Source organism: Solanum verrucosum, unplaced genomic scaffold (assembly GCF_900185275.1).
Source record: "Solanum verrucosum unplaced genomic scaffold, falcon-dt-bn FXZP01000307.1, whole genome shotgun sequence".
Taxonomy (NCBI): domain Eukaryota; kingdom Viridiplantae; phylum Streptophyta; class Magnoliopsida; order Solanales; family Solanaceae; genus Solanum; species Solanum verrucosum.
Window position 1 is genome coordinate 2,195,799 of NW_026020264.1, and position 21,188 is coordinate 2,216,986.

Below are 21,188 nucleotides of genomic sequence, written 5' to 3' on the forward strand. Positions count from 1 at the left end.
CAGATGAAATCCAAGATGTATTCTACTGAGTAACAATTTTTTAATAAACATCTTCTCAGGCGGACACTATAACCAATCCAATGACTCAGTTATGGAGGAATGTGCAGACGTCTCACATGTAATGCATCTGCAGACAAGTAGTAGCAGACAAGCCAGTCAGAACAGTACAGGTACATCTGTCACTCAGTCAACAAGACACATAATAACATATACACATAACTCTGTATTAGGTACAGAACTTCATTATTCACGAATTCAATACTTATATTGTCTCCCACCTGACTTATATGACAGCTGGATACAAGACAAGATTGAATTTGGGCCCTCCAACCTACACCTGTCAATATTGTCAGGCAATTCTGTGGTATGAGGAACGGACAGACAAAAGTAAAAATACAAGACAACCTAAATTTACACTTTGCTGTATGGAAGGACGAATCCGTGTACCATTACTGACTCAATCACCATCGTACCTCAAATATCTATTGGGCAATGAATCCGGAAAAGTGGGGATGAACTTTAGGAAAAATATCAGGGTATATAACTCCATGTTTGCATTTACATCAATGGGAGGTCGAGTTGACAGATCAATCAATCGTTCTAAGGGTCCTTATGTATTCAGAATAAGTGGGCAAAATTATCATCACATAGGCTCACTATTACCAGAAATTGGAAAAAGTCCACAATTTGCACAACTCTATATATATGACACGGATAATGAGATAGAGAATAGAATAAAAAGTCTGATGCATGAAGAAGTTGAAACAGAAATCGCACAAGGAATATCTGAAATGCTAGACGAGCATAATGTTTTGGTTAAATCATTTCGTATGGCAAGGGATAGATACTTAGAACAACCACAAGCAGAGTTCCGTATGCGCATCCTATCTGAAAGGACCCAAGATGGCCGACAATACAACAGACCAACGGCTTCTGAAGTTGCTGGATTAATCATAGGAGGCCTTACAGATGCTAACTTTCAGTAAGATGTCATTGTGGAACACCGCAAGAACGGACTGCAAAGGATCACAGATTTACACCCATGTTTCATGTCGATGAATTACCCATTAATACATCCATATGGGGAAGATGGATATAGGCTTGGAATACCTTTAGATTCTGCAAGTCAAAAAACATACACTCGGACAAATTTGACAATGAGACAATTTTATGGATACCGCATACAATAATGCCTCAATGAGGGACACACTCTCCTCCAAGCTGGCAGGCTATTTCAGCAGTACATTGTGGATGGTTACATGGCAATTGAAGAAGAAAGATTTAGGTACATCCGGAAAAATCAACAGAAATTAAGGTCTGATCTTTATGGTGGCTTAATGGATGCTATTGTACGTGGAGATTCAGATTGCTCAATGGTGGGAAAAACTATTATACTACCTTCCTCCCACACTGGGGGACCTCGCTACAGGGCACAAAATTATCAAGATGCAATGGCTATATGTCGGTGGGCTGGATACCCAGATTTGTTCCTGACTTTTACTTGCAACCCAAAGTGGCCGGAAATAAATGCAATGACGAGACTAATAAACCAAGATCCTGATGGTTGCCGGGTGGACATTATATGCCGAGTCTTCCAGATCAAGTTGTTGCAGCTAATGCAGATTCTTAAAAAGGATAAGCCTTTCGGGACAATAATTGCGTGTAAGATATGACAATCAATAATCTTCAATATTGTCTTACTAAATCACACAAAATGCAATCTCAATGCTTTTAAATTACAATATAGGTACATATATATGTGCAACCAAAAGCATGGAAGATTATCACAGAATCTTTAACATGTGCACACAAGACCTACCCATAACTCCTACAAAGCTTAATTACTAAGAATTACATCACTTCTTTATGAATACATGATATCTAGCAACCAATTCACCTAACCAACATGCTAATCACGTCCACATACTAATTTGTTTGTAGGTATATATACAATTGAGTTCCAGAAACGAGGCTTGCCACATGCTCATATACTGCTTTTCCTTCATGAAACACAAAAAAACCCCACAACAGATCATATCGACAAAGTAATATCCGCTGAAATACCAGATTACAGAGAAGATCCAGATGGGTATAATGCCGTGAAAAACTTCATGATGCACGGACCGTGCGGAGAACAAAATCCCAGTTGCCCATGTATGAAACAAGGCAAGTGCACAAAACATTTTCCAAAGAAATACAATGGTCGAACAAATTTTGATTCGGATGGATTCCCTATTTATATGAGACGGGACACAGGTATTGAAGTCAAGAAAAATGGTGCCAGCTTAGACAACCGATATGTTGTCCCATATAACAGGGACTTGCTTGTCCAGTTTGATGCACATATAAATGTTGAAGTATGCAATTATGCGAGGTCGGTCAAGTACCTATTCAAGTATGTTCATAAAGGGTCTGATAGAGCCACATCAATAATAGAATCAACCGGTACTCCAACAGAAAACGATGAGATAAAAAAATACCTAGATTGCAGATACATATCGGCCACAGAAGCTTGCTGGAGGATCTATTCATTTGATATACATCACAGGCAACCGGCTGTTGAGCGCTTACCATTTCATTTACAGGGCCAAAACACAATAATATTTGAAAAATCAAGGACAGCTGAAAGCGTACTAAGCAGACACGATTTAGAAAAAACAAAATTTACAGAATGGTTTGAGGCAAACAAAGAACACCCTGATGCAAGAGAGCTGACATATTCCGATTTTCCAACGCGTTGGGTTTGGAATGGAAGAGACAAAAAGTGGACCAGGAGGAAGAAGGGGCACGCAGTTGGCAGAATTTACTTTGCACATCCAGGAAGTGGAGAACGTTTTTACATGCGTATGCTGCTAAATTTTGTCAAAGGATGTACTTCCTTCGAAGGCATCAGAAGAATCAATGGAGTAGATCATAAAACATATAGAGAGGCCTGCTACGCTTTGGGGTTATTAGATGATGACAAAGAGTGGAACGACTGCTTGTCTGAGGCGTCCCAGTGGGCTTCTGGAAACGAGTTGCGACATCTCTTTGTTACTATACTTATGAACTGTCAGGTGTCAGATACACGTAAGCTATGGGAGAATAACTACGGAATATTATCTGAAGATATCATGCATATCCAGCGAAAGAGATTACAATTCAATGATTTGCAGCTAAACACAAAGCAGATTGAAGCGTACACACTATTTGAGATTGAAAGCATCCTTCTAAAAATTGGGAGAAGTTTGAAAGATATAGAAGGAATGCCCCTTCCAGATTCAGCATTAATGCGAAATGTAGGGAATCGCCTAATCAATGAAGAGCTAGACTACGACAAAGACAAGCTCCAAATACTCCATGATCAATCACTCGCTTTGTTAAATGCATGCCAACGCCCGGCATATGAGGCAATAATAACATCAGTGGATAACGAAGAAGGGAAATTATTTTTTATACACGGCCATGGTGGTACGGGTAAGACATTTCTGTGGAATACTATTATTTCAAAGATCAGATCACAATCACAAATCGTTCTCCCCGTCGCTACTTCAGGTATAGCAACTTTATTATTACCAAATGGTAGGACTGCTCATTCGCGATTTCATATTCCTCTAGACATCACGCCAGAGTCAACATGTGAAATCAAACAAGGCAGTCAATTAGCGGAACTACTTAAAAAGACCGCTTTGATAATCTGGGATGAGGCACCAATGGCAAACAAATTGTGCTTTGAGGCATTGGACAGAACCTTGAGGGATATTCTCCAAGATAGATATGAAAATAGTGCCATGAAACCTTTTGGGGGCATAACTTTCGTATGTGGTGGTGATTTCCGTCAAATACTCCCGGTTATTCCAAAGGGAACAAGAGGTGATATTGTGGATGCAGCGCTGAACTGCTCACAGTTGTGGCCCTACTTCTCAATTTATGAATTGACGGAAAACATGAGACTTAGCTGTGGAAAAGTCAGGGGTTCTGAAGCACGGAAAATAGCAAGTTTTGATAAATGGCTTTTGCAGATTGGAGATGGATCCGTTTATGTAGATAATAAGAAGGACCTCATTCATGTGCCCGCTGATGTATACATTCCAACATCGCACAATCAGATAGAATCCATTGTAGAGGCAGTATATCCGTCCCTGCTACAGAACTATAACGACCCATCCTACTTGAAAGAAAGAGCCATACTCACACCAAAAAATGAAATGGTCCATGAACTGAATGAGAAAATTCTGAAGCTGATACCTGGGGAAGGAAGAACTTACTATAGCTCGGACAATGTGTGCAAAGCAAGCGTGAATACTAATGAGGAGGATATATTGTACCCAACAGAATTCCTAAACAACTTGCGATTCCCAGGTATCCCAAACCATGACATTCACTTGAAAGTAGGAAGTCCGGTTATGCTGCTTAGAAATCTAAATCAAACTGAAGGCCTATGCAATGGTACAAGATTAATAATAACACATCTGGGTATTTGGTCTGTTACTGCAAACATAATCTCTGGAAAGAACATCGGTTCAAGAGTCACAATACCAAGAATTATCATGTCACCAAACGATTCAAAGTGGCCTTTCAAACTCAACAGGCGCCAACTTCCTTTAGCACCCTGTTATGCTATGACCATCAACAAGAGCCAGGGGTAAACTATTCAAAGAGTTGGGTTGTATCTGCCAAAACAAGTATTCACACATGGCCAATTGTATGTCGCAGTATCACGTGTAACAAAAAGAGAAGGATTGACAATTGTCAATGCGGACGAGGACACAAATGACCCTACATACATAAAAAATATTGTTTACAGGGAAATCTTCCAAAACGTTGGCCCAATAATAGTGCAAACTGAGGAGGTATTTCTTAGCAATTAACTATTTGGTCTGGCGATTATAAATATACATTACACCAAATAATGGCCTAACTAACTTCTCGCAATGACCCATGTGCAGATAAACATCCATACTAACGAGGATTCGTGATGGAGGTGGAATGTAAATGCAACACTTGCGTGCAGGCCTAACTAATACAATAGAGACCAGTGCAGCTGCCAATGGACTTTAATAGTACAGATTACATTCATGATAAGGGCACCTAGGATAGACGACCTTCATGGAAAGCGCTGATTTGAGAAGCTAAAAATAAGAAATGAATGTCCTGCTTACTATTTCTACTTGCAGCACAAATATGGGTCCTCTTTTACAAACTTAATAGTGAATGATTCATGTACTGTCACAAATATGTAACATTTAACTATACACACTGCATACGTATGGGCCATATTACATAGACAACCATCATATATACCTTTGTATATAATGCGCATAGTTTATACACATGTACGCAGAGCCACCAACAAACTATACAACACAACAAACAATATGTAGCAACTTTGGGACTACGAAAATTACGTTTGACAAAAATAGGGGAGAAAAATAATAGTGATGTCGGTGTAAGATTGGAGCATTGCACAGAATAGTCAACTGTATTGATCAGGTAGATGCTAATGTTGGCCATGCTCCAGATGAAAAAAATATGATGTATTACAAAACGTAGAGTTACATACAAAGACAGTCACATTACTATAACAAATGATGTCCGTACAAATATGTGACGACTAAATATAAAGACCACCAAGAAACCTCAAACGTTAAAGTGCATTAATAAATTGAATGTTTCCCGACGAAACATGGAATCACATTACAACACTTAAACCACAAGTAAAATAATGCCACAGTCTACGACACTTCCAAAAATTGACCGCTTCTTCAGTTACGCTTCTTCAACATATTATATAGTCGAATTAAGCCTAACCTAGACCCGCGCAAAGCGCGGGTGGATTCCCTAGTATATTATAACAATCTTTACTAATTTTATAATAATACATAAACTATACTCCCTCCGTCCCATATTAGATGGGCACTTCCAACTTTACACGGTCATTAAGAAATCATTAATACATTGGAAGACTTCACCATTTTGCCCTTTGTTTATATCAATGCACATTGAAATGAGTTACAAAAAATACACATACAATATAGGAATGGTCATATTAATTGTAGGGGTAAAATGGAAAAGAATTAATTAATTCTATCCTAATTTAATAAGTGCTCAAATAATATGAAAAAAATATTTTTAGTAAGATTCTCATATAATATGGGACGGAGAGAGTAACAATATAGCCCGGGCTTTCTTTACTAGGATTTGGAGAGAGGCAAATAATTGTATGACCTTTTGGCCAATGAAGGTCATAAACATGAAGAAGATGTGCTTGTATGAAAAAATATAATTAAGAAAATGAAAATTTTGAAACATAGCCTTTTGAACTATTTCAGAACATTTAATATTTTCTTTGTAAAAAGGATTAAAACATTAATCTTATTCTTACAAATAGTTTGCAAATATTTTGAATCATACCTATAGGGACTTATAATATTTATATAAACTTTTAAATAATTAAATTTTATTTTAGAAAATTTAGATATTTTATAGAATAGGTTGAAAACTATGTCAAGATATCCTTCACTTTCTAGCAAATGATCATCCATCTTACTCTAATATTTTGGCTGATTGCAAGGAACTTTCTACTTAAACTTGGAAACCCTTCGGTGCAGCATAAATATAGGGAAGAAAATCAAGTGGCAGATACCTTGGCTAAGGAGGGGTCTAGATTGAAGGAAGCTAACTCCCTCGTACTTTGGACAGCTCCTCCATTTATTGTTTCTAGTAGAATAGAAGCAGACAAAGTAGGAACTCTTTATGTTAGGCTAAAAAAGTCGTCTTCTACTATAGAAGGTATTAATGTGTATAATGTAATCCCAATCCCTTTCCCAAACGTTACTAGCCATACTCGGCCATTTACTTGTACTGATGCATATTAAATTATAATATATCATCTTGTTTACCAAAAAAAAAAAAGGTTGATTGTACTTTTAAGTTCTTTCAATTCATATAGACTTGGTAATTGGAGCGCGTGTTTTGAAGGTTTAGGAATAGAACTTACTACATTGAATAAAATAATTATTTTCAATCCAAAATCTAAACCTATTTCTCCTTTCATCTTCCGGCTATGTACATTAAACTACTATATAAAGAAAAAATATTTCTTCGAAGAGAAAATCATGCAATGAAAGTACATCTTAAATTTAACAATGAACCAAATAATTAGAGTTCACCAAAATTGTGGTGTAAAATTACTTTTTTCGACAATTTTGTGAAAATTTAGTAAAATGATTATGTAGTAAGTAAATCAAAAGTATTTATAGGGAGAACGTTAAAATTTGCTAGAAAGACGAATGAAATATTTACTTAAACATAACTCATTGTAGATTAGTCTAAGAGTAAGGTAGAACATATTTAGCAATAATGGTTCTTTTTTTAGTTCTAATTTTTGCTAATGTTGCACACATCAGATCAGAGATTTTAAGTATGCGTATGACCATAGATTTCAAATATTTTTCATAACAAAATGAAATTATGTTACATATCACAAGATAAATGACCATTTGTTATCCAAATCAAGAACCGTTTGATTTGTTGGGAAGCTAGACTTTATAAGCTATATTTCCATGTGTTAGTGTTTATTGTTTTATATGACTAACATAAGACTCGATTGTTAGATATTACGAAGGTTCAGTGAGCATATATCTTCTAACATTAAATGTTTGTAATAACATGAAGGATATCTACAAGTACCAGTGGAATCAAACTATTATTTGTTTAGAAACCTATAATTACATGAAGTAACAATAACAAGAAACTTAGCAAGTCAAATACAGATTTCTCAACTCAAGTTCAATCTAGTACTGCTCTCCAGAAATCGAACAAGGAGGAAGATTCATCATCGTCAGCTGCAAGAGAGAAACTCATCGATCAGTCAGAATTTCGAGCTACTCAATGTGTGATTTCAAGAAATATTTCATATTAGGAAAGCTCAGAATTTGAAACTAATGCTGACTAACTATATTCAGCTGATATTTAAAGGGAAAACTTACCATAAACGCATATGTCAAGACAAGAATTTCCCATGCTCTCTTGTTCTTCGCGAATTTCACTTGCTGAATTCTGAGCAGAAGAGCTGCAGCAAATCAGTTCAATCATCTCCAATGTACATATCTCTCCAATATCGAGAGGTATTTCCTCAAGACGGATGCATTTCCTCAAAACTAACTTTTGAAGGTTTGGGAAGTTAACACTACCAGCTTCCCAGTTCACTAGACGTGGCTCAGAAAGCAGTAGGAACTTTAGCTGGCTAAATTCGTCTTCATCACTTAGTGTCCACGCACAACCTTCAAACTCATTATCTCTAAGTTTAAGCACTTCAAGATTGGGCAATGCAGCTAGACTTGCCATGTCTTCAGAAAGCAGAAGACAACCGGATAATACTAACCTCTTAACAGATGTTAGGGAAGCACACCAGTTTGACAAGTTGAGCCGCTTCTGGCCATAGCAGATGCATTTCAATGTTTCAAGTTTCTCTAAATGTACCAGATTTTTTAAGTATTCAGATGCATCGTCTGATGCAGCATCGAGGATACTCAGTTTACGTATATTGGGAAGGCATGAAAAGACTTCCTCTGTACAGCTAGAAAAACATAAGTGAGAAAGTTCCTCCAGATTGCTGAGCCCCAAAACATCATCTGTTGTGGTACTTCTTTTAGGCTTAGACAGATAATTGCCACTCAGTAGACGCAGACGCCTTAGCTGTGTCATGTTCCACATATCACGAGGCAGAATCAAAGTTTTGTGCATATAATACAGTTCCGGCTGTTGAAATACCAAGGTTTGCAGATTATAGAGATGAGACACTGAGGCGGGGAGACCACCATTTGATTGAATCCAAAGGTACCTTAGATGAGTTAGTTGTGTTATCTCAGCTGGAAATGCAGGAAACATATGAGAAAAAATTGCCAACACTCTGATATGTTTGAAGCTCGCGAATAAGGAAATTTGCCTATGAGGTGGAGCAGAGATTAACAGTTTACCCCAGAAAAACATCAATCGAGTTACATGAGATGACAACTCACTAGAATCATTTAGAGAAATGTTGGAAAGAAAACTGAAGCCACGACCCTCATTCCTCTGTGCTAGGAAGTTTGAAACATATCGAGTTGATGTCACGTGCAGGAACTTCTCTTTCTGAGCTTCTCTTAAGCTCAAGTCCCTCAACAAATCATGCATGCCACAACTTCTGATCTCACCATTGAACCTCCTCTTTCTAATCATTATTAGATTTCTACTAATAAGATCCTCCAAACACTCTTCTGCAACTTTTTCCAAGCTCTTGACCCTTTCTGCTTTTAGAAACCCTTCAGCAACCCAAACTTGGATCAATGTCCGAGCTTTTATTTCAAAATCTTCCGGAAAAGCACCCATAGAGAGGAAGCATGGCTTGAGGTGGTTCGACAGGTAATTGTAACTCATACCGAGCACTCCTAGGCATTTATCAGGATCGTTCGCAACAACTGAATTAACAGTCTTGGCAACAATGATCCAACTTTCTCTTCTCCTAGAAATCTTAGAAAGATGCCCTGCAACCACCAGAATTGCCAAAGGAAGTCCACCACATCTTTCCGCTATTTGCTTCCCGATATCCTCTAACTCAGAAGGACAAAGATCATTTACCCCAAATACCTTAATGGAGAGTAATTTCCAACTATCATCTAAACTTAAGACCCTCATCTCATGCAAAGGGCTATCAGGATTAGCATAAGCAGCCACATCCTTAAGCCTACTCGTTAATATGATTCGACTCCCATTGTCATCATCTGGAAAACATCTTGTTACATCGTCCCAAACTTTAGTACTCCAAATATCATCAATGACAATAAGATATCTTCGATCCTTAAGTTTTCTATATAATGACTCCGCTAACTGATCCTCAGTTTTCTCTACAAGCTTATCTGTCGTCATACCTGGAATGCAACGGACTAGACTTAACAGCAACCTCCTCATTCCATACTCTCGAGATACAGTAACCCATGCATGAACATCAAAGCGAGACCTAACTCGAGGATAATCATAAGCTTTTTTAGCGAGTGTCGTTTTGCCAATCCCACCCATACCTGTAAGGATTGATCTCACATATGTGTCATTTAACTCTATCCATTTTTATAAAAGTAAAGTGACAACTACTTTTGCTGCATTAAAATAATTGAACTTTACTCACTATAATAGAAAATTTGCTACTTTTATTCTCTATAACAATAAAGTCACCAACTTAATTTGATTTAGTCCTATATCAACAAAATCTATCCATAATGTACTTTAATAGGTAAAGTTTAATGATCATACGTCAAATTAACCCTACCTGTAATTGCAACGACTTCTCTCTCGGATGAGTACCCAAGTAGCCTTTCTATAACCTTCTCCAAATCATCATCAAGACCAACAACATCATTCTCCAAATTTGCATTAAAACTAGGTCTAGATGGACTTCCAAGCCTCGCCTCGAAATGATCTTCAGCAGGTTCAATGTCATGGTCATGGCTTGTGCAAGTCTCAAGACTCAGCACCAACTCTTCCCTTAGTAACTCAATCTTCTGTACTACTGGTACTAAACTTCCAACTAAATCTTCATTTCCTCTTTGATGAATCTCACAAATCTTTAGTTCAATAATATTCTCAGCTTCATTGAGAGCATCTCTAAACTTTCCAACCAAATCTTTGATATTTTCTTGGTGATAATAACTACTTTTGCTACTATCATCAAGAAAGGCTTTGAAATAATCAAGAGATGCAGCTAAAGATTGAATTTTTGGGTCAGAAAACAAACCTAGGATTCTGGTACTGAGTTGCTCTAGAGTTTGAGCAAGAGAAACAACAGAAGCATAAGCCATCAATTAGTCTCACCAATTGAAGAGCAAGAAAATACCTCTTTTACCTGAAAAAAAGTTGAATTGCCAAAGAGAAAATGGAGAGCACTTCAATGCTGAAAGGGACAATATACAAAATTATTAGCTAGTAGATGAAAATTGAAGCTTAGATAGATGCTGGGGCCTGGGACAGCTGTGATTGAAGTGAAAAGTTTTTGGTTCCTTTTCACAACTCATATGCTGAGTGAGGCTAATCTAATTGTAATAGTCCTCCTAGTAGTCTAACCAATATGCCAAAATGCCCTCAACTTCACATTACTAACTTAAACAGTGATGGCTCTGAATCATCTTTTACTATACTCAACTTCTAGTACCACACTTAGGTAAGTCAAGATCGATCAGTCTTTTATACAAAGTGATAAATGAAGAAAGAATAAAGAGATCACTTTCAGAGTTAAAACAAGATACTCAGAGCTGAGGAGAATTCAAAGAAGGAAAATGAACAAGGACAACAAACTAATTTTGTCATATAAATAACCTTTGGAGTCCTCATGTTGCAACACAAAATTTTGAATGAATAAATAAAATACACTAGAACATTAAGGGTACTATAAGTTACAACATTGCATCCATCTCAATGGGGCAAAATATGAAATTCGTATACATCAAGCAGAGTTCCTATCTGGGGATAAAACCTAGAACAGGGAGCAAATTTTGATTTGGTGTCTCTTGTTTGATCTTGGATCGATTAGGAGCTTTTACATGGCTACATTCTGCACAAAATAAAGTACACTTCACATGGACAAACAACAAGGACACACCCAAGTTTGGATGAAAAACATGACAGATTACACAGCTACAGAACATCTTCAACTCATTTTGCATGGTTGATAGCATCACTTGGATGACCTTCGCGCTATTATTTGCTTTGCATGCAAAACTTGAGAGTTCCTTCCTAGCAATTGATACCACACGCCTGAACATCTGGTCCAGTAACTCTTGTTGTGAAGGGATCAATCCGCACCCATAACAAAGAGAAAATGGAGGCCAGAAGAATAGACCACACGACCACGATAGTGGGTGTCCGGTTCTGACGACCCATGAGACCTTTGAGGAAGGGGTAAAGGTGAACGATCACCCAGAAAGCAAAGAATAATTTACCGAAGAGGGGACCCCATGATTGGTAACCACTGTTGATGGCATATGAGATGCCGGCCACAACTCCTACCAGGTTTACAATGAGGAGAGTAGTGGGGGGTATAAGAAGAGTTGTCCATTTGAACAAGTAGAGTTCCGCAAAGTCCCCATCTTCATCTGATGCCTTGGATGTGACAGTAAAATTGGTATCAATACCAGCAAGCACTTTGAGCAACCCTTGGAAGACGGCAAACAGGTGAGCTGACACACCACCAATGACCCAAAACTGTTCATTTCTCCACCATTCATCAATTCCAACACCACTCCATCTCATCTCCAGAATACCAGTAGCGAAAATGGAAAGAAAGAGGGATATGAACCAGATGCTAGCAAGGTTACTAATCTGCAAAAGTAAAATAAACATATCATAAATCCTATGAAATGATATCTTGGTAAATGTATGATAAAACAACTTTTTTTTTGGATGACAAGGAAAACCCACAGTCGCTACCCTTTGGGTGTGCACAGGGGGTTCCCTCGCTCCTATGCAATAGCTCGCAAACCACATAGGAGAGGTAGCCCACACTAGGCAATCCCGGTGCGACGAGCTTGACCCAGAAGGCAAACCCCTTGCTTTCGCTGGCAAGGGGTTTCAAACTTGAGACCTCCAACATGGAAGTCCCAAACCCAAACCACTGGGCCACCCCGAAGGGTTAAAGCAACTTAAGAAAGTATGTTCAATGTAAGGACAAGTTTAGTAACTACGTGCAGTTTAAGACCAACTGACGGGTTACTTGAAGAACTCAAATTAAATGGGGGGATCATAGGTGTGTAGCAAATACAATATTCTGTTTCATTTTATATGAAGGCGTGCACTTTTTATCATATAAGACTGTGAAAGTGTTTGACTGGGCCCAGAGCTTAAGAAAGAAAGACTTTTGACTTTCGGAACTTGTGATCTTAAACATGCCATACCATTTATGTGGCTATATAATCACGTCATTAATGGTAAAATGAAAATTTAAAAGTAAAATTATTTCTAGATCTAGAAAAGTGTCATTTTTTTCTTAAGAGAGGGAAAAAAGTGTCATATAAACAGTAGTATCAAATAACCTTGGATATGCAAAAGAAGCCAAGATATAACAAGCATGTAAACAAGTTGACAAGAATTTAGAGATCCAATGCTAACCTGAGGGATAATGAATTTCCCAGTAAGTAGACAGATAGCTGGAAGCATGCAGTATATAAGAAGTGGAATGGAAGTGATTGGATAAATGGTGGTGTTGACATAAGCAAATCTCTCCAACCACTTCAACCGTCCATTGTATCCATACCATATAGGACAATGCCTACTGAAAAGAATTTCCACTGACCCTAAAGCCCATCGAAGCACTTGGTTCAGACGATCTGAAAGATTAATAGGAGCTGACCCTTTGAAGGCGGGTCTCTTGGGCATACAGTATATAGATCGCCAACCACGGGCATGCATCTTAAATCCAGTAAGAATATCCTCTGTGACGGAACCATAGATCCATCCAATCTGCACATACACAACGAAATTTAAGTATTCAAACACACAATAGTAACAACAATCATGGTCCAGTTAGAGTCTACAATAAGTAGTACCACAAAGAAATTCTCGTGTCTACAATGTACCAAAAACCGATGCATCTGGGAATTTAGTGATGTACAAGTAGCTCGACATTTTCTTTAAAGGGTATATGCTGCAACTCTCATTTTCCTTTCACCAGATCTAAGGAAATAGATATAATTTTCGGTATAACACTAGACACTGGATCTCTTTTTGGTTTACTTTTTCTGTCAGAAGGTCAAATACTAAGTAACAAGTCACCTAAAATTCAGTTAATAGAGTTCCGTGGCAATGATTGTCCATCTACAATTTCCTACTCATCCTAGAACTTTTTAAATGGTGAGCTTAATTCACATCACTTACAGGCTCTTCCCTACCTATCCTAGACTCTGGTGGGGCGGGAATCTAGAACACAGCATTACCTCAGTTCCCCATTCTGATTTATCTTCATAACCACAACTGATAACATGAATAGCCTCTTTCAAAAGGGTCTCCGGGGTAGCCGATTGAGGAACACCACCATTCTCCATGAGTGTTGAAGCAACAAAAACAGCCGATTGCCCAAATCTCTTCTCCAGGCTCATTTGTGACATGAGAAGTGACTTTTCATCATCAAATCCAGCACCTGATTTCATGATTGAAAGAGAGAGGAGAAACAGTGGGTGTGAGAAGTTGGAAAAACTTCAAGATTATAGTGAACCACCACATAAACGTATGGGACTTCAAGCATAAAGAAATAGGATAATCCTGTAAAGAATGAGTGCACAAGAAGCATAAAGAGGACAAAAGTGTACTTCAATTCTCAAAACTTGATAGAAGTGTATTTGCCTGGGATGAGTTGCATTCCTTGCTTATAACTTTAGCATGGTAATCAAGAAGCATTAACCCAACATATAAAATGCATGCCTACAGTTAGTGTTTTTTACTGTTTCCTTAGTAAGTACTCCCCTGTTTCAATGTGTTTGCCTTAACTTCTTTTTTAGTCATTTCAAAAGAATGTCTCTTTCCTTTTTTGAAAACTCTTTAATTCTAACTTCCACATACATGTTTAAGACCACAAGATTTAAAAATCTTCTTTACTTTATTAAACTCCTTCCCAAGTCAAAACCAGACAAACAAATTGAAACAGGTAAGAAGAAGTGGTGAGGGCAAGCAACACATAAGTGTATGCTTACCTAGAAATAGTATACTGCTTGCAGTTTTGTGTGTCAATCAGCAGTTACAAATTTTACAAAACCATATTCAACAAGCTAATAAATAAAGTGAGGTAATGGGGGAGAATTCCTACAGCAACAATATGGATTGGATCACAATTGGTTAATTGATATTCTAAAAGCTAGTCAACAGCATAAAGAAGTTCCATGTGCATCTCCTCTTTTCAACATTTCTAAAATCTGAACTTAGGTCCATTTTAAAAGGTTCAGGAAAAGCATAGTTATATTTCTGTTTGCAAGGGCAGGTCCAACACAATCCAGACTTAGAAATGACATTGTTGTCAATTTTTTTACTTCCATTATTGGACGATGGCAAACCTGATTCCAGAAGACAGGAGAACACGCACGGTTCACTCTTAAGAAAGCAAAAGAATATAGGACAAAATTCTAATTGTCGAACAACCATTACTTGGTGTGTCCCGGGTACTCTACAAGTCCTACTCACTAAAGGTAGGGGTCATCTTCTATTTTCCGGTTCAGAAGTAATTTCATGAAGAATATTTGAGGTAATCCAAAGCAATGAACTACAAGTTAGATAAGTCTAAATGATGAAGGAAGTGACTGTCTACTGATGTTGAAAAGTATTGGTATTGAAATCCATGGGGAGTTAGCAACTTGCAATTTTTCCTTTTTTTTCCCCTGAGGATGCAACAGCTTTGCCAATCAACTTACTAAAAGGAGTTGCTGAGTAAGGTGTGGTATAAAGCATCAGAGTGATCATTCTGGGATTGGCGAAGTACTTGGACAAAGATAACATGAAGTGAAAAGATTTAGTAATTTGAACTATACCTTCAACTCCCTCCTCTATATCCTCCAGATTGAATATTGGCACAGTGGGATCAACATTCTTACTAGATTTCTTCTTGTCTGAGCCTTTTTTACTTGATTTAGAACCCTTCTTTCTTGATCCACCGAAGCAGGAAGAGAGGAACCCTGCCTTCTTATGCTTTGGCTTAATTGGAGGTTCATAACCATATAAAGCTGTTCTATTGAAGACACATCCAGTACCCACATACACTGGGCCTTGAATTCCATCCAAACCTCTCAAGTTAATCTGGTTCAACAACAAAAAAAGATTTCACACCAAGATCCACATGAAATAATCTCATAAAAGCGCATGAAATGCATAAAACACCAAACTTACATCGAAAAAAACTGTATTCCTGTTGGCATATCGATCGTTCCTATCAATACCATCGAATCTCTGAGGGAATTGTACATAGCAGACATATTTTCCAAGGTTAGGATCCATCAAAAAGCACATTGCTTCTCTCAATGCCTTGCTGTTGTTTATGTAATGATCACAATCAAGATTCAACATAAACGGTCCATTAGTAAGAACCGCTGACACGCGAACCTGCACGATCATTGTATATGATAAAGATGCCCCATTTATGTCAAGATTGTTGGTTGGGGGGGAGAGGGGGGGATAAACTACTCCAATATTAACAACTTACCAGTGAATTCATGGCACCGGCCTTTTTGTGATGTTGGAAGCCAGGACGCTTCTCACGAGAAACATACACTAGTCGTGGCAACTCATTTCCATCACTGTCAAGTCCTCCACTTTGTCCCAAGAAAACCTGTACGCAACAAACAGAGATAACACAGTTACTCCCAGAACAGAAAATGCCCCGACAAAAGTTTAAATTTCAGCTAATCGTAAGTACGCAAGACCAATGTCAAACTCGTGGATTAAAGTAAGATCCAATCCTCAATACCTGCAAGTTAGAGTAATTGAAAAACACTGATATAGTTTGTTCTTAAAAATTAAAAATACATCCAACAAAGAAGAATTAAAAGTTACCTGAATCATCCCAGGATGATCCCTAGTGTTATTTCCAGGCCATGGTGTACCATCTTGCATAATCCATCCTTCTTCAGGGACCTTTTGAGCTTTTGCAACGAGGGCATTGATGCGAATTTTGAACTCTTCATACTCCCTCTGTATTATGATTCCAAGAAACATTATGAGCACACAACAAACAGAAAACAACAAAAGGTAGTGCAAACACTAAAACTGACCTTCATTGCCCTGCGATCTTTTACAAATGATGTTTGAACTTTATCCTTCAAGTAGTCAACCTTCTGAGAAAAATACCACTCTGGAGCTCGTGGCTCTATGCTGTACTTCTTAGAGAAAGGAACCCATTTCCTTGCAAACTCTGCTGTTTCAGATAGGGCTTCAAATGTCAACATGGCAGCACCATCATCAGACACATAACAGGACACCTTATCAACAGGATAGTCAACTGCAAGAATGGACAGGACAGTATTTGCTGTAACAAGAGGAGGCTCCTTCAAAGGATCCACAGTACTAACAAATATGTCAACAGCAGCTAATTGTGATGGCTCTCCTTCACGATCATACCTACCGCACATCATGATTAAAACTGAGTATAAGAAATAAAAATGGAAACGAGCAAAACAAAATAGAAAAGAAAAGAACGAAGAGAAAAAGATCAAGCTCTTACCTAAGTGCAAGCCTATCAAGATATGTCTCACGGTTGATTGGAAGCCACTTGGGGAACTGATCCAAAATCCAAGATACTGCAAACCAAATCTCGCATATCACAGATAACAACCATAACGGAATTGCATTGGGCACTGGATTCATTATCCGATAGTGCAAGAAAATACAAAGAATGACGAGCCGGAGGACAATAACCATCCTGTAAGGATTTATTCTAGACGATGGAATAGACACCTTCCTTGAAAGAGGTTGTCTAGCCTCATCATTGCTGCACCAACAAAGATGTACCATTAGAGGAAACTCAATTCTATATTCAAAGACAACACAAAATTTGAATGCTTCAACATTCCATCAGAATGCTGATCAGCACATATCATGAATACAGAATACTCTGTTCTCTTCTCCTTTTTTATTTTCTTTACAACAGAAAGATATCAGAGATGATCTACCAAAACAGCCACTCAGAAACCAGAAAATACATAACAAAGCCAGCAGAAGAAAAAAAAAACTCACAGTAAAGAGTCATCCCCCAGAATATCAGTACTAGCATCAATATCTCCAACTCCTCGTTCCGAAGGAGGATGGCTAGTGGTCATCGGCACAACATTCTTATCCTGCTTCATTTTCCAGCCATCAACTCTTTCTTTCCAAGCAACATTGCCAAGTCCAGGGGATCCAAACTCCCTTACCGGGTCCACAACCCTGATGTTAGCTGCCAAAATAAGAAAAGTACATAGAGCCTCAAATATCTAAAATCAGAGATGAGGAAGAGATAATTCTGTAACCCACTTGTCGAGCAAACCAGGAACATACGTGATTGGTTAGCATCTGTTGAATATGTAAGTGGATGGATGTGTTTTGCACCACCAGCAGGTCCAGGAGATGCCATTGAATAGCGTTCAGGTGATGCTGCAGACAATTCCCCAGAAACCTAGAGGTAAGAAGACAACAAGCATTCAGTCACTCATTCAATTACTTATACCAGGCAAGACAGTCAAGGAAAGGGGGAAGATAATAACATAAAAAGCTAGCAACTGTGAATCATACATCTGTTCCATTTGTAAGCAGAGGAATATGATTGTGGGAGACCTCCTTATCATACTTTGGAGCACCAGTCTCCTCACCCCGCCCGTAAGTCGCGTGCCAGCTCAACACACGGTCAGCCACTTTTTGCTTCTCATTCAGATTTTCAGAAGAGTAATTTAGATCACTGGCACCATCGTCAGCATCACCATCTTCTACACTTTCACCACTAATAGCAGGACTTCCTGTTACAATCAAGTAATACAGCACATCAAGATCTCAAATCAGAATAGTCTAGGACTTAATCGAGTTAACTGCCATTCAAATCTTTCAGTAGATTAGCAAGATGCAGATCCTTTTTTTCTTCTCTTTAGTGTGTTCTTTGTTGCTTGGGATGAAGGCAAGTTTACTTCATGCATATTCTCTTGATGGTAAATAATCGTTTTAGCAAAACCATTTTATCATCTTATAGAAAAAAGTTGCCAGTCAGCATATACAATCATGTACCAGACTCAAAAACTAAAGGTCTCTTACTTCTCTTGGCCAACAAGTCTTGAATGATCTATTAGCTATTCAACTCAATTGCTCAATCAGAATCATCCATACCTTTATGTCTCTTGTATCTGGTCTTGCACTGTGGGCAAGATTGATTCCCGTCCTTCCTCTCGTATTCATAGCATGGCCTACAAACAGGGAAGGCACAGACATCGCAAGCAACAAATGGCTCGCCATTCACAGTAGTGCCAACACCATCACCACAGATCTGACAGACTTGACCACCTAAGGTCTTCAAGGACTTCCCCTATGCAAAAAAATCAGCACAATAAGAGACTTCCTCACTTATATATATATATATATATATGCTTGCAAATCATCATTCAAGCTTGAATCTCATATCATACAAGATCAGACAAACTACTTCTACTCACACTAGGTAGAACAATTCTAAATTAAGCTTCACATCAAAGATCTAAACATTCTAAGACCTTCTGAAATTCAATAGGAACAACAGTAAAACATTAAAGTTCAGTTCTTGACAAATTACTACAAACATTTCAACCTGATACTGACACAGAGCACGAGGTAGTGGAACACCACATACAAATTAACTGGCCAAAATACCAAATCCATAGCAGAAACTGACAAGAAATGATATCATCACACCAATCTAAACAGCAATTGTGAGGAAAAAAAGGTAAAGGTAGAGTCTTTCTGTATTCCTTTCATGAACTAACCTTCACATCACCTTCTGGATCCATTGTCAGTCCACTTAGATGTAAACAACGGATTTGCAATCAGCTACCAGTCTCAGCCCGATAAGTCGCCAACCAACATGCCCAAATTACAGATCAGATCTATTTCAATCACCAAGTAAAGTAAAAGAAATCAGGAAAAGAAAAAAAAACACAAAATTAAAAGAAAGAACAGTCTATTTAGCTCTTGGTTCAGTTAGAAGGAGAATTCATTCAAGAAGAACAATCACAGGCATTTTAATTAAAGTAAACTCCCTCCCCCAAGTCAACTGAAAACCCCACAACTCAAAATCCATCCTTTTTCTAATTTCATCAAATTTCCCTCATCAGAAAGAGAAAATCCACCAACATTTCCCAAAAAAGAGGGCAAAAAGTACCTCAAGATCCAATAAATCAGGAAACCCAACCCCAGATCCTTCGATCCACAATATAAAATCAGATAAAGAGAGAAACCCAGAAGCCAAAATATCAAGAAAATGAAAGATCAACAGAGCATTGCCGACAACACACTCTCTCTCTCTTCCTCCTCTGCTTTCTTTGGGTGCCAATAAATACACAGCTATATATGAAAGGGGTATTGGAGTGTAGACTGTGCGTATTAGCTGGAGATAGTATTTGTTAGTATGTCGTGTCCGAAGAAAAATACATTTTTTGGTAATTAATAAAAGGGCTAGTTGGCTCAGCTTAGATGAGACGAAAGCGACACAAGAGCTGCCCTGTCCAAGTGTCACTGAGAATTAGTGAAGCTTGCTTTAGTTTTTAGAGAGAGAAAAATCACTCCACCGACAGCTCTAGAGAGAGAAAATCAGATCTCCAATTATTTCCATTTTATTTAATTAATTTCACCATCTTTTTTAAGTATTTCTTTGATCACTCAACTACTCCCTTTACTTCCTTTTTCCTGTTTTTGTTGTTTACTTTTCTGTGTCGGTTGATTGAAAGTGAAATGGGTGAAGAAGAAGAAGATGATGAAGTACAGGCTGCTTACAATGTGTTTGGATGGTTGTTACTTGGTAACGATTAAAAATCTTATTTTATCTCATAATTCATTTGATTTGATGTAAATATGTCGTTATTTTGAAATCAAAATATTTTAGTTTGTCTAATGATTGATTTGGTGATGAAGTAAAAGACGCTTACAATGTGTTTGGATTATTGTTACTTATTCTATTGTATTGTTAGTTTAAATATAATATTTATTTTAATTTTTAATTAGTAAATTTTATCGTACCTTATGTTTGGTACGACGAAAAATCTTATTTTATCTAACTGTCGATTTGATGTCATTATGTTGTTACATCAAAATCTATATTTGGTAATGATAAAAAAAATATTTTATTTAACGATCAACTTGGTGTGATAATGTCATTAACCTCTCCTCTTTTTTTTATCTCTATTTATTAGCATTCTATAATCTTATTTTATCCTCTATTCTACTTTTTTTTTTTTGTAACGATAAAGAATGTGATTTTATTTAACAGTTTATCTGATTACGTCATTAAGCTCTCCATTTTTTAATATCTATTTATTAGTATCTAATAATCTCATTTTATTATTTATTCTTTTTTTTTTACGTAGTCTTACCTTATGGAGTATCCAATATTTCTATTACCTTTTTAAACTATTGATACGTGGGATTATATAATAACAAAAAAAATACAATCTATCAAAATATTAAATTTATTTAAATAATAATATGATATAATA

General features: G+C 37.4%; 3 protein-coding genes across 3 annotated transcripts; 1 reads left to right on the plus strand and 2 right to left on the minus strand.

Moving 5' to 3' along the window:
* The first annotated feature begins 1,259 nt into the window (after nucleotides 1-1,259).
* LOC125833580 (uncharacterized) lies at nucleotides 1,260-4,628 on the plus strand. The gene is made up of 2 exons (XM_049512734.1): nucleotides 1,260-1,662; nucleotides 1,942-4,628. The coding sequence occupies exons 1-2, from the start codon at nucleotides 1,260-1,262 to the stop codon at nucleotides 4,626-4,628; spliced, it is 3,090 nt and encodes a 1,029-aa protein (XP_049368691.1).
* A 3,088-nt stretch (nucleotides 4,629-7,716) lies between these two features.
* LOC125833630 (putative late blight resistance protein homolog R1A-10) lies at nucleotides 7,717-10,848 on the minus strand. The gene is made up of 3 exons (XM_049512793.1): nucleotides 10,286-10,848; nucleotides 7,971-10,040; nucleotides 7,717-7,826 (listed from the first exon to the last, which is right to left on the minus strand). The coding sequence occupies exons 1-3, from the start codon at nucleotides 10,812-10,814 to the stop codon at nucleotides 7,771-7,773; spliced, it is 2,655 nt and encodes an 884-aa protein (XP_049368750.1). The 5' UTR covers nucleotides 10,815-10,848; the 3' UTR covers nucleotides 7,717-7,770.
* A 551-nt stretch (nucleotides 10,849-11,399) lies between these two features.
* Nucleotides 11,400-20,141, minus strand: LOC125833628 (cellulose synthase A catalytic subunit 3 [UDP-forming]). Its single transcript, XM_049512791.1, has 15 exons — nucleotides 19,859-20,141; nucleotides 19,464-19,583; nucleotides 18,835-19,030; nucleotides 18,253-18,473; nucleotides 18,019-18,136; nucleotides 17,719-17,917; nucleotides 17,207-17,473; nucleotides 16,758-17,103; nucleotides 16,540-16,677; nucleotides 16,190-16,315; nucleotides 15,877-16,089; nucleotides 15,522-15,786; nucleotides 13,941-14,143; nucleotides 13,117-13,467; nucleotides 11,400-12,330 (listed from the first exon to the last, which is right to left on the minus strand). The coding sequence occupies exons 2-15, from the start codon at nucleotides 19,485-19,487 to the stop codon at nucleotides 11,746-11,748; spliced, it is 3,252 nt and encodes a 1,083-aa protein (XP_049368748.1). The 5' UTR covers nucleotides 19,488-19,583; nucleotides 19,859-20,141; the 3' UTR covers nucleotides 11,400-11,745.
* Between the last annotated feature and the right edge of the window lie 1,047 nt (nucleotides 20,142-21,188).

Excerpts from the sequence above, each read along its gene's own strand:
- LOC125833580 (XM_049512734.1), top strand. The coding sequence starts at position 1,260 with ATGGCAATTGAAGAAGAAAGATTTAGGTACATCCGGAAAAATCAACAG. Across the intron at positions 1,663-1,941 it reads TTTCGGGACAATAATTGCGT|GTATATATACAATTGAGTTC; the intron begins GTAAGATATGAC and ends ATTTGTTTGTAG.
- LOC125833630 (XM_049512793.1), bottom strand. The coding sequence starts at position 10,814 with ATGGCTTATGCTTCTGTTGTTTCTCTTGCTCAAACTCTAGAGCAACTC. Across the intron at positions 10,041-10,285 it reads AGAAGTCGTTGCAATTACAG|GTATGGGTGGGATTGGCAAA; the intron begins GTAGGGTTAATT and ends CAATCCTTACAG. Across the intron at positions 7,827-7,970 it reads TCTTGACATATGCGTTTATG|CTGACGATGATGAATCTTCC; the intron begins GTAAGTTTTCCC and ends TCTCTCTTGCAG.
- LOC125833628 (XM_049512791.1), bottom strand. The coding sequence starts at position 19,487 with ATGGATCCAGAAGGTGATGTGAAG. Across the intron at positions 15,787-15,876 it reads GGAATACAGTTTTTTTCGAT|ATTAACTTGAGAGGTTTGGA; the intron begins GTAAGTTTGGTG and ends TTGTTGAACCAG. Across the intron at positions 14,144-15,521 it reads TATAGAGGAGGGAGTTGAAG|GTGCTGGATTTGATGATGAA; the intron begins GTATAGTTCAAA and ends TCATGAAATCAG.